Source organism: Anguilla anguilla, chromosome 1 (assembly GCF_013347855.1).
Source record: "Anguilla anguilla isolate fAngAng1 chromosome 1, fAngAng1.pri, whole genome shotgun sequence".
NCBI lineage: Eukaryota > Metazoa > Chordata > Actinopteri > Anguilliformes > Anguillidae > Anguilla > Anguilla anguilla.
In genome coordinates, this window is record NC_049201.1 from 65446816 (window position 1) to 65459499 (window position 12684).

At 39.5% G+C, this 12684-nt stretch overlaps 1 protein-coding gene across 3 annotated transcripts in view; it reads right to left on the reverse strand.

Moving 5' to 3' along the window:
- agmo (alkylglycerol monooxygenase) overlaps positions 1–12684 on the reverse strand; it is a 46999-nt gene that overhangs the window by 6442 nt on the left and 27873 nt on the right. For all 3 annotated transcript variants that reach the window (XM_035411462.1, XM_035411447.1, XM_035411454.1), the window contains exons 6-12: positions 11809–11875; positions 11577–11642; positions 11412–11491; positions 10250–10384; positions 8573–8689; positions 5461–5543; positions 5244–5343 (exon numbers count right to left, since the gene is read on the reverse strand). In XM_035411462.1, coding sequence (XP_035267353.1) covers positions 5244–5343; positions 5461–5543; positions 8573–8689; positions 10250–10384; positions 11412–11491; positions 11577–11642; positions 11809–11875 — 648 coding nt within the window. The remainder of the gene's footprint in view (positions 1–5243; positions 5344–5460; positions 5544–8572; positions 8690–10249; positions 10385–11411; positions 11492–11576; positions 11643–11808; positions 11876–12684) is intronic.

The window sequence follows — 12684 nt, forward strand, 5'->3', positions numbered from 1 at the left end:
GAAAAAATGTCCTTTGGAAGACTGGAGAAATGTAACGTAAATGTCTGGAGCCATGAATAAAAACAGCACCTCTCTGATAAATAGGCTGGCTTCTCATGGGCTTGTTTAAGGAAAGGGGGGAGGGGGTCATTGGGGGGGGGGGGGGGGGGGGCGTTGGGATAAGGGATGGGGGAGTGCACACGGAAAGTTGGCAACAGTAGAGGGACCTGGGCCAAAAACAAGGGATGAAAAAAATAAATCAAGGGGAGGACATCTGCCTTGCAAAATCGAATCGTCTCTGCTTTGATGGTGCAATCAGGGGAAGCTGGATCCGCGGACCTCCGTCTCCCCAGAGTTTCTGTAAATCAGTTCAATGGGATTCCAAAGAGAATGGCGAAGACCGATGGCTCCCCAGGGATCTGTAAGCAACCTATCGCTCCCCTCCTCTGCCTGCTTAGCAACCTGAAGCCTCCACGCTCTTAACGTACTCTCTGGGGCTCAGGCAGGATTACTCCAGCACAGACCCAGGGCGGAAGACCTCTCTCCCACCATCTTTAGTTAGGCTACCTAGCACTGGGGGGAGGGAAGAAAAGATGCCAGCAAATGATATTTTTCTTTTCATGGGTGACTGAGTAAAGGATGCACGCTGTACTGGGATTTTGTCCAACAAGGTATTGTGGCTTTTCCTTATATCAATTTCATTGTGCACTGGCAGTAATCTTAAGCATCCAGCCCCTTTCTTTATTCAACGGTTTGCAGTCAATTACTACATCCAAATCCAATACTTTACACCTTGCTTTTTCACAACTGACTAATATGAAGAAACTGAACACTGACCACTTTCATGACACTGTATCGCTATAACAAAGATAAGATCTGATTTGAAATGGCCAGCTCATCTTTCATTTAAAGACCAATGTCAGAGTTGGCCTTATTTCTCATACATAGTCTTTGGAGTACCATTAAAAGGCCACTTGCCCTGTTCTTTTAAGGTAAAATCTTTGCTACAGACACTGAGTAGAGGTTATGGATTTAGTTAAGCTTGTTCTAGTTTTACGTGACATGATGCAACAGGTTATTGTAAGTAGGCTCTATGTGGTAGAGTTGGCAAAAAAGACCGCTCGGACCAAAACCCAAACTACACAGTCTGGAGCAAAGAACTGAGGAATCTCTGTTTATTTATGCTACAATTACGTTCCAAGGGCTCAGTATTCAATTCATATAAACGCAACCACAAACATGTACTGATGCTTCGGGAGCGGCCCGTGAGGGCTCAATGAGGGAATCGTAGTTTATTTCATGCATATTTTTAGAAATGTTCAATATAATTCACCAAGGAGGTAATCAAAATGGTTAATGTACAGTGGCTAAATGTCTAATCTGTAAACAATACGTAGCTTTCGAAGGAGCTGCAATTGTCTTATCAAGTGTGGGCCTTCTCATCCATAATAAGGATAATTAACATACAGTGTCATATACAGCACTTTTTCTCTGACTATTTAATTTGTTCTTTTTCCTTTTCCATGATCTATATTAAGAATTTGTATGCTAGCTGTTGATTCTAAGTATAATACTTTATATGTTTGTCTTATTTATGACTGAAAACTGAAGGGAGCTTGGGATGTTTCTTAGACATGAAAAAAGCAACACGGCAAGGAGGAAAATGAGTGATCTTGACTTAAACTGGTGAGAGTAAGGGAGACTGATTCCTGACAAGCAATGGAAGGGCTGCGTGAGACTAAATAGCTAGGTTCATGTCATAATTAGTTTAGGCCATTAATACCTCCAGGTACTAAACAGTAGGGAAAGGTATTGAAATACAGTAAATTGAGTTTTTAGATTACTCAACTAGTGCCAATCCAGAGATTTTGAAAGCAAACACACAATAATTAATCCATTCAATAATGTTTCATGCCCAGATCTGAGGTTGATTCCAACTAGCTGGAAACTCAGCTGGAAAGGAAAACAATGATCGATTACTGCTGTTAATTCTTAATATGGGATTTTGTTTATATTCATTCTTCATTTGGCCTAATGAGCCATATGGGAAATGCTCACATAGTTGGTGAGAGAAAATCAGGCATGTGATTCCTGTGACCAACTTCCTGTAACTTCCTTCTTAATCCCAGGACTACAAAATAACAGGAAAATGTATTGAATATTGCCTTCAGATCTGATTATTTTATCATCTTTCACAAAATTACAAAGTGGAGAGTCTGGGACTATAATCTCGGGGTTGTTATTACAATTGAATTGTTGAAAAAACCAATCTAGGGACTCTTCAATGACACAATCCTCCACAGATTCCACACTGTGTGCAGGCTGGACTTGAGTATGTTCACTTCAGGAAAACTCCAATTACTCTGCACTTTTCTCTTTCAGACCCCTCACTTTAGGGAAAGATTAGATTTCCTTTGCATCCCTCCAAGCTTCCAGATGATGTCATCTTCTTTTTTTTTTAGTTTCCAGACTCTGAAATTATCCTCTATCCTCCTTGAGTGATGTCACTATTTCTCCAGTCATTTGCTCACCTCTGACAAGCTGAAGACTGCACATTCTGAAAATCAGTCATTATTGGGCAATAAAAATGATAATCTATGCAATAATATGATTGCCATCTTATCTTGAGGTCCCGACACAAGAAGAACTGACAAATTGATGAGGAAACTTCCATGAAAAGTCACTGTTGAGGATGCAAAGCGTTTGAACAGATAAGCTCACTGTATGCTGGACTGTTTGTCTGTGTGTATATGAACTTCATAATATTGTTTTAACCTCCTCTGTTCCTTGTGTGGAACAGAACTGTTTTCTTTTGACCTGTCACACCCCAGTATTGCTGCACAAGACCAGAATAAGTTTGGAAAGTGGAAAATGTTGAATGATAAAAAAGCGAAGGAATAAAAATATCAGCACTGATAAGTCATAGCCAAGTCCTAGATGTTTTGATAACCTTACTGAAAAAAATCCAGATACCACTAGATGACTTTTGACATTCACAAATTTCTCAGAAAAGGGGCTTACTCTATGTATGTGGAAAACAATAAATTCCATTTCCACTCTACTGTACCTTCTCTGTGCCTGTAGAAAGCACATCTCTACTCAGATAGTGTCCAGGAGGAAATAAATCATAACAGCTTTTTTTTTCGTTAACACGGCAGGGCCGTGCGTAACAGTTCAAAGCACCGACATTAAAGACTCACTTTACACCAGGAGACAGGTGTAGTTTTATTAGCCGTCCACTTAAATTGCAATGACTTCAACGGTGGGTTCGCCGCCAGAAACCAAAGAGTGGTTGGGTAATTACTGTGGGATATGCAAAGTCTGGGGGCTCCCCAGCACCCCGGTCCTGCAGCAGCCTTCAAACGTCCCCGCCAGGACCATGTGGAACATCATTAGCGTCCACTCACATGCCCGCGCTGCACCCCACCCAACACAGCATGGGGCCCACGTGTGCCACTCCGACAACAGAAGGGAACCCACTGCCGTGTGGGTTTACAGGTCAGGCCTGCCGCTTTACAAGGGAAATCTCTCGGACGATAATAAATACCAGGGCGCACTTTAAGGGTGCCGTATATCACACAAACGTGCTCTAACTGCATTGCCACACTACTTCTTTTTGTTTGATTTTTTTTCTCCCATTGAGTATGAATGCAATTAAATTCAAATGTTTCTCTTTCTTATTTTCAGCCCCCGTTAATCGATTGGAACGACTTCAAAACACCTTCCCCGAAACAAAAGCCTTGGCCACTCACACCAGTCACTGGAAAATCCTTTCCTTATTATTTTAACCTTGGTAATGGGCCACATTATGAACTCAGTATTAGGACCTGCCTGCAGAAAGTCATTATGTTCCTATATGTACACTGTCTCACCTGTTAACTGGTGTTCGTCAACCATTCATTTGAAATATTAAAAAAGACTTTGCGGTTATCCTTTCAAAAGATGGCCATGATCCCAAAAGTATTACACAGCGTAACTGTTTTTGATTAAACCAAAAAGCCTGAATTTCATACTATTTTTTAATTGGAATAAATACTGTCGGTGGGGTTATGTTGATAAGATAGAAGTGAATACATCTATATTAAACATTTGAATTTATAATTTCTTGGAAGGACAATCTTAACAGGAATATATCAGTCATACGTGTATTAATTTCCCTTAAGAAAGATGCTGATTTAAAATGTTTATGCTATTATAAATAAATCCCTGGGGGAAAAAAATCTCAAGTTTTCATCACCTGAGCAAGCAGATGTGCAGTAATACAATAAAGGGAACAATTCAGAGCTCACGTGCGAATCTCATCAGCTCTCTCTAGTTAGCGGCAGACATGTCTAATTGATTCCAGCAGTGTGTTTCTTTAGGTTTAACAGTGATGGCAGGGAGGCAAGGGGGAGTAATGAGAGGTCAGCGGCGATCTGCAGTTCCGAAGCCGTGCCAGAAACGCACAGCAATTTTATGGTCAATTGGGTCGTGCATCTGGACTCATACATCATGGGCCGGGGGCGTTGGAACCAGAGCCAGCTCGTGCGCACACACGCACACACAAATACACACACACACACACAAGCGCACGTACGCACATACGCTCCGGGTGCCCCACGGTGACACCCCCCCTCCCCACCCAGTCACACCTGAATGCAAAGCAACTTCGTCCGCAGAGCTTTACGACTGAGCCCGAGCGCTCACACGGGCTAATGGAAATAAAGGCTGCTAGCCGCACGTGCGTAATCAGGCCAGTGGCCTGCTGCTCATGAGCATGGAGGCGGCCTTTTACAAAAACGCTTTCTGCCAAGTCATTTTAATACTGTGCATCTGTTTAGCGGACCCCTTTATGGGAAGTGACATACATAGACAACTTCCAAAAGAGTTACATTACTTCAATGAAGTAGCTGTAATAGCTTTTTGCTTGTTCTAACATAACAATTTAAAGGCTGAAATTGCTTAGTTATGGTAGAATATTTGGTCCATAAAACTGGCTGAATCGTATTACAGGAGATTACATTGAATGTTCCCAAACCACAAATTCCTTCTAAAATATCTGAGAGACATAAATTTGGTAAGACCAGCTAATGACTTAAGGTCCTTCCTTCAGCTGTACAGTTACAGAAACAAATATTTTTTCAGTGAATTCACGAGTAGAATTGAACAGAAATGAGTGTTGTGACATGAACTGGAGTGAACTGGGATCACAGGAGGAAGTTGATCTGGTCAATACAGACTAAACAAAAAGGTTTGTTCCAACATCTGAAGAGATGGTCACCTACCTCAAAGGGCATTGAGGGTACAGCCACTTTCATATAACCAAATCTGTAAAGCCCCAGGAGTAAGGCACATCGGAACATCTCTACCACAGCTGCATTTGGCCTGCAGAGACATACATTGTACTGTAATTATGTAATGGTTCTACCAGTAGTTCAGACAGAACTAGAGACAGAGAGAGAGAGACAGACTGACAGAGAGAGAGAGAGAGAGAGAATGTACCTGCGATCAATGATTAGCCCAAAGGAGGTCAGTGTGAAGATGATGTAGCCAGCCAACAAAAGCAGAGCCTGCTGGGAGAGTATCTACACAGGAGAGAAAAATATGAACATTGTGAAATCAACACCTGAATTCAATGCTGATTTGTTGAACCACTAGATGTCTTCCACTGTGTTTCAGATAGTGTCTTAAACATTATAAATTACAAAGAATAATCATGACACTACTGTACCTCTAAAAGGTTTTACAGACATGCACAGTTCCACAGGGATCCATTTTTGGACCTGTTCTCTTTGCCTTGTTTTCGCTGGGTCAGTTAATTAGACAACATGGTGTTAACTTCCACAGTTAGGCTGAAGACACCTATGATGTGATGTGACCTGTGATGACATTGTATTTCTCTGTCCTACCTGGTGAAAACAGTGTTGTCAGTTCCCTAAAAATGAACATCACAGACTTAAAGCTCTCACAATATTCTTAAATTGTATGAAGAAGAAACTTTTGGTCATCGGGTCCAAAATGCAAAAAGACAAACTAGAATCTAGTTTCTAGTAGTCAACCTAATGACAAAAATTTTAGTGTTCTGAATTGAATATTCAGGCTCATGCTAATAATATGACCAAAGTGGCCAATAATGCTTCCCACTATTCTCCTGATTACAGATCAATACATTCAATACTTTCACAAAAACAACTGGAGCACACCTACTGTAGCTCCACAGAGCTAACTTGTCTTTTTGTGGTGAAAAGGAATTACTTCTTTCATTGAATCAAAGACTCCAAAATATGAGGGAAGGCATGAGAAAGTACAGAAAATAATGCAAAAGCTAAGAATGAACACACATAGGCAACAGAACAGCAATGAAATTAATAACAGCGTAAATACCTCTCTGAAGACTGGTATAAAGTGGCTTGAATAAGGTATGTTAACATGTTTAATCAGAAGAGGAAATAGCCTGGTCTCAATCGTTACATGATCCATAAAGTCTTAATGAAAACAATCCCAGCCGATTTAATTATGTTTAGAAAAACATGTAGCACACCAGTTACTTCTCAGATCAACCAGAAAATGTCATTCTATTGCTGTACACAAAGAAATGTTTTTTTTATTTTTTATTATTGATTTGTGTCTCTAACATTATTTTAAAAATTACATTTTTTAAACAGAATATTTATTCTCTAAGAAGACCTAAAAAGACCTAAATATTCCAACTACTTCACCCCTGTTAACCAAAAGATGAGTCAGAAATTTCAGACCACTACTCACTAAAAGATCCCCACTGCTGACAGACAGACAGACAGACCAATAGAGAGACTAATAGCTACCCAGAAAGACAGAGCAAAACCTGCAGGACAAAGGTACCAAACAAATTAATTTATTCACTTGTCCTCAGAGAGATACAGAAACAAGAAAATATGAGAGAGAGCATAAAAAAGCTAAAATCTGCTTCCCTTGGACCCCTATTTGTGTAGAGAGTGTGGGAAAGGCACCATGATGTGACTGCTCTCTGCTCAGCTTGGACAGGAGACTGCTGAGGCGGTAGTTTCTAGCAAATCAGCTATGAAAGAGGTCCCTGAGGCTGCTGGGAAACACTGCCGCTGCCCAGATACAAACAGTCACCAAATCCACTCAGGGACATCATCAGCTGAGGGCCTTCAATGTTTCTGATGTGACTACTGTATTCTTTCATGTGTCAGATGTGGGGGGAACCAATCTGTGGCAGATTCCAACTTTCCAAGGGGAAGGATTTCCAAAACAACGGCTGTCACGACTTGGAGAGCATTCAGAGACAGGACAGCGAGAGACAGAGAGAGAGAGAAGCTGGAAAATATGCTTTGATTTCCACATCCTTTCAGTGTGCTAATTTTTAATTTGTTCCCAGATCTTATTTCTTCAACAGTACAGAATGAAAAAAATTAACATCTGTCAGCTTATTTACATTTACTGTGAACTGCTTGTGTTCTGTCAATGTCCACTGGGATATAGAGATGATCATATTTTTGTCATCATTATTACCATCATTTTGATCAAACAGATGAGAAATTTGCTTGGTTCTTTTGAATCTAGATACCAGAGATTCCAAAATCGAGAATGTGGCACACACTCTAAAAAGCAACCAACTGCATGACTGCTTTCTGAAAAATTTCCAGTAGTTTACTTTACATATAATAACTTAGAAATAATTAGTTAGAAATTAAGTTTCAGTATTCTGGATAAAGACAAAAACATAATTCAATATGAACCCCAGGGACAGTGTTGAGTTGAAAATACTATACACCAAATCTCAACATAAATTTGCAAATGCTTTGTACACACAACCAAATGTGCACCCTTGGATATATTCTTTTCTTGGAACCACATTTGGTTCAATGTACATAAATGTACTTTAAGTTAATTATACAGGAGACGGTGGTGTTATTATAGTTGTGTATTCACTAATACACCCCTCATACCATTTAAAGGTAACATGGTTTACTTAAAATACAAATGTTTTTATAGTTTTGTACCAACATATATTAGAACCATCCACGGTGCCAGCATATGCCACTATAGAGAGAGGCACGCTGTGTGTATAAATACATACGTGGCTGTTATTTATCATACAACCCAAAGCTCTACTTTGTTATTCTGCCCAGAAACCTTTGATTGATGTATCCTGGAGGTTGTTTGGACAAGAACTGGTTGACTTGACAATTAAGACATTTGCATTTACTGTCGGACCACCGGCGGCTGATTCATTTGCTCGCGCCAGCAGGGAATTCTTCCTCCTCAGAATACTCCTCCGTGAGCCACAACTGAGGGGAACACCACGGAGGTACGAATCACAGGAAGAAAGGCCATTTCATTTCAGCTCCGAGGGAGGGTGGGGCCACACATTCTGGCTAACCAAAACTATGCCTGGGGAGCAGAGACTTCCAAAGATAACTGCTGGGAAAACCTGAACTTACATACTTTTTTCTCCTGTTTTCTTGTTGGAACAGTCATCTCATTTCCAGAATGGAAAATAATAGACAAAGGCTATTTAAAAGAAAGAAAATGTGCAAATTCATCCTCTATAACTAACAACCACTATCTGTGGTAATTAAAAAAGGATAAATAGAAGGATTATACAAACCAACTTCATAGCCATAACATCAGTGTAAACAGCCAGCAATAGGAGGAACTGTAGGAGCACATATGCTTGTAGAACAACTGGCAAAGTTGGGTTGTACGGCACTTCCTTGACAGTAACCTGGAAACATGAGTGAAGAGAGGCATTTTTTAAACCACTGGATAAATCTCAGGTAGCCTATATATTGATTTCTTAATATCATGTGCAGTGGGAAATAACAGAAAAAAATTTCACTCTGCAATTAACAAAAAAAACATTAACTTTTTAACCTCTAAAATAATAATAAAGATGCTTATTGGTTGCTAGTATGTTGCTGCTTTGAAAAGAACATCCATAATAAGAAAATAAATTAATAAATTACATTTTAATTTTGCACATAAAACTGCATTTACTTTGCTTTTGAACATGTTTCACATGATTTTTATGTAGCTTGCATATAGAAAATACAACATAACATAATGACGAGAACAGGCCATTCATTCCAATAATGCTCACCATTTTCCTGAATTAAATTGTATCTAGTGCTCTGATTACAAACAAAATACAAGGTAAAAAAACACGTTTTCCAGAAAGCCAGCTCTTCAAAATTGAGAAAAACATTTATCTATTCAGCTCCATACTAAATATAACCAAATCACACATTTTCTTTAAACTTGGTGTGCATTCCATACAACACAGGTTATTTCATAAGAAGTTAGATATCTGAGCATTTGCTCATAATAATTGCAGGCAGTTACTGTGGTTAATATTTTCTTCAGTAATGCTCATTTTCATAGCAGGATGGAAATCATTTGAGGGCTCTAAAACCCTTTGTCTTCCAGAGGCTCCTTCTGCAGCCGACTAGTGAGTTTAGCCATCTGTGGCTTTTCTTCACTTCAAAACCATGGTAGGCATTTCGGTCCAAGAGTTCTGTTCTGCCTCAGAAATCAACAGATTCAGCTCTGCTCACCCTTTTTTCTTTGTACCCTACGAAATATCAACACGCACGACAAGCCCTTTTAAGATATTTCTGTCAAATTCCTGCACTCTCCACATGTGTAGAATCACCATGCAGGGTTTAGGGTTGGTTTAATTGTGAGGCCGAGAGTGCTTTTTCTTTTTTACAGCGAAGCACGAGTGGTGAAATATGTGCTGCAGTCAGCACGATTTCAAAGCCAACCGCTGAGGCTCCTGGAGGGCCCACACCAACCCCCCGTCTCAGAGCGATGCAGCGACGCGTTTGATCCCGTGCAGAGCGCCCACAAACTTGTTATTTAAAGACAAGTGAAAATGAGCTTACTCGGTTCTCTCTACAAAGGCTTTTGGGTTTGTTTGTCAGGATATTTCCTTGTAAACCCTTTTTAAATGTTCTGATTGATTCTTTCATCCAGGCGTTTCCAGGTAATTCAAGCAGAACGGCACAAAAAAGATTATCTGTTTAGAACTTTGTCTAATGATAGTAGACATGCCTGTCCTCCTTTCCTATTTGTTTCCAGAAAGGTGGAAAGCAGAGAAGGCAACAGATAGAGAGGTGCCACAGTTGAGAATGTGCCATGGTGGGGATCAAACCCCCGCCCACGCAGGGTGCGTTTGGAACAAGAATCAACCTCCCAACAGACTGTACCACGTGCCTCTTCACTGTTTTGAATTTCTTGTGTGTTCATTCACTGCAAGATATGTAACTGTACAACGCTTTCCAACCTTGGGTAATTGTCTACGGTCTCCAGGACTTCGATGGCCAGAACTCCACCCAGGTCCCTTAAAGATGACACTCAGTTTATTTCTGACTCCGGAGGCTCTCCAGAATGTCCGCCATATGTATGGATAGTAGTGGAACTTTTGAATTAAGAAAGACAAAAAGATCATGTGATCATGTGATCAGAATGTAACTGAACTATTTGCTTACCATTTTGTGTGTCAGTACAGAGTACCGGAGTGTTCATTTCATGATATTGATAGACGGTTTTACTGCTTGTTTCACAGTGAAATTGTTATGGACTTTGTGGTACCTGGAATTTAAGTCATGTTGTCATAGAGACTTTCAGGCTCTCTACCCAACCCATCTACTAGTGTGAGGGGAGAAGATGTTAAAACATACTCTAGCAGACCTAAACAGCTTCTCATTCCATTCAGTTGGACTCTTTCACCTTCACGTAGTGGTTTGTTTAAAGTAGAGTAATAATGTTATGGTTACTGCATGGATTTTCCACCAGGAGGGAAATCTGAGAGTTCATACTTCTATTGATGTCTAGCGGCGCTTAACGATATTGGTGTCACAGCGAAACTTCACATTTTTGAAAAATGCACACCCCATTATTTTAACAGTACTGAAAAGTACTGTCATAAATTTGCAACACTGTAAATTTCTCTGTGGGGTTCATTCAATCTTGTGCTTTTTGGAAACTTGAGATTGCAACAGCTGTTATGAGACACGCAAAAAATATAAGATGTTCTTAAGACCCAAATGTATAAATCTGTAAATGGTTTAAATTTCCTGGAGTTGGAGGAATGCGAACTAAAATTATTTCATGCGTAATACGTTAAATGTAGGTGTTTTGCAAAGTCATGTCCATAAGTTTAGGATCTCAGTCATTTAGTACACAATCTAACTGCTGTGGAGTTTTAGATTACTAATGTTCAAAAATGATCAAAAAACTAAAATGTAGATACATTTTGTGAAACTTTAAGCAAATGCATATCATTCTATGTTCAATGAACTGACAAAATCTATTACTCATGGATCACAAATACAAAACTGTTGAGCAAAAACAGATATAGATCTTCAGATAGAAAGATACTGTATATGGCCAATGACACTTAATAAAAGAAACAGCATGTTAATGTAAGACTAAAGTAGACTGACCTGAACATAGATGGGGTCAAATGAATTTATTTGCTTTGTGAGGCCATACACAACTTTATCACCCTCGGGAGCAAAAGTACCTAAAAGAATATAATTTCAGTTTCACACTGAGGTTTCAAACCCATAATCCTGGCAGTGTTATTTTATTGATAAGGATTTACTTACCAAAGATTCTGTCCCAAATAATTAGAGTTCCAGCATAATTCTTGTCAATACAGTAACGGTTTCGTCCTGTGATTGATATGGGTTTGGATATGATTAAACAGAAGCATCTCCAGAAAGCAAATAGAAATATACTAAACTTGTAAAAAATATGTTGCAATATTTTCTCAAAATATAATAGCTCACCATAGATATTAAAGAGGCTTTTTGGCAGATGGTCAAAGACCGTCCTTACCATGATGAACTCTGTGGTGACTGGGCGTGTTCATCACCCACTCCAATGGCCCAAGGTGTCTAATGACCTGATGAGAAAAAACAAGGTGTCTCTGAGGGTCAAATATATTCTAGAGCACATTCTTCATATTTAAACACAATGATATAACGAATGTAATGCAATGCACACAAGATTGCTTAAACTGTGAGAAGTCACCAGTAATGATGCACAGGATTTTAAGTTTTCATCCTTTACTTTCTGTGACAAGTTTTAAGGTTTTATAAGCTCGTCTTTACATCTGGTCACTCAGCGTCACAAAATGTTTTGTGTGACAAAGCCAAAAACAAATGTCTCACTTAATGTTGCAATGGCAAGATAAGTACAAACTGTGCTGCAGTTTGAATAGAGGTCATGGTTTTGTTTAAAACAAGCAGAAACCCAAAATACATATTATTTCACAATAAAGTTTTTTTATTGCCCCCTTCATTTAATGTGTTTATTTTGTTTGATGTCTGCACTGCAATGGAGAAGAACCTACATGGGTTCTACTTGGGTCTACATGGTCCACATGTTAACGAATGCACTCCACTATGAAGTGTGATTTATGACTGCTCAAGTGTTTTCTTATCTGATGAGCCGGGTCTCAGCGCCAACAGCTACGGAAAGAGAAAGGTGGCCAAATTTCCAAAATAGAGACGGAAAGAACAATATTTATAGATTGGAAGTAAAACAAACACAGGGAAGGTGGGAAGTGCCAAAACTGTAAAGAATCAGTGGGAGAAGATCATTTTGTCTCTCACTTACATGCATGCACAGGCTTACACACACACACACACACACACATGCACATGCACATGCACACGCACACACAAAACGGATGACTTCATATTGGGACAC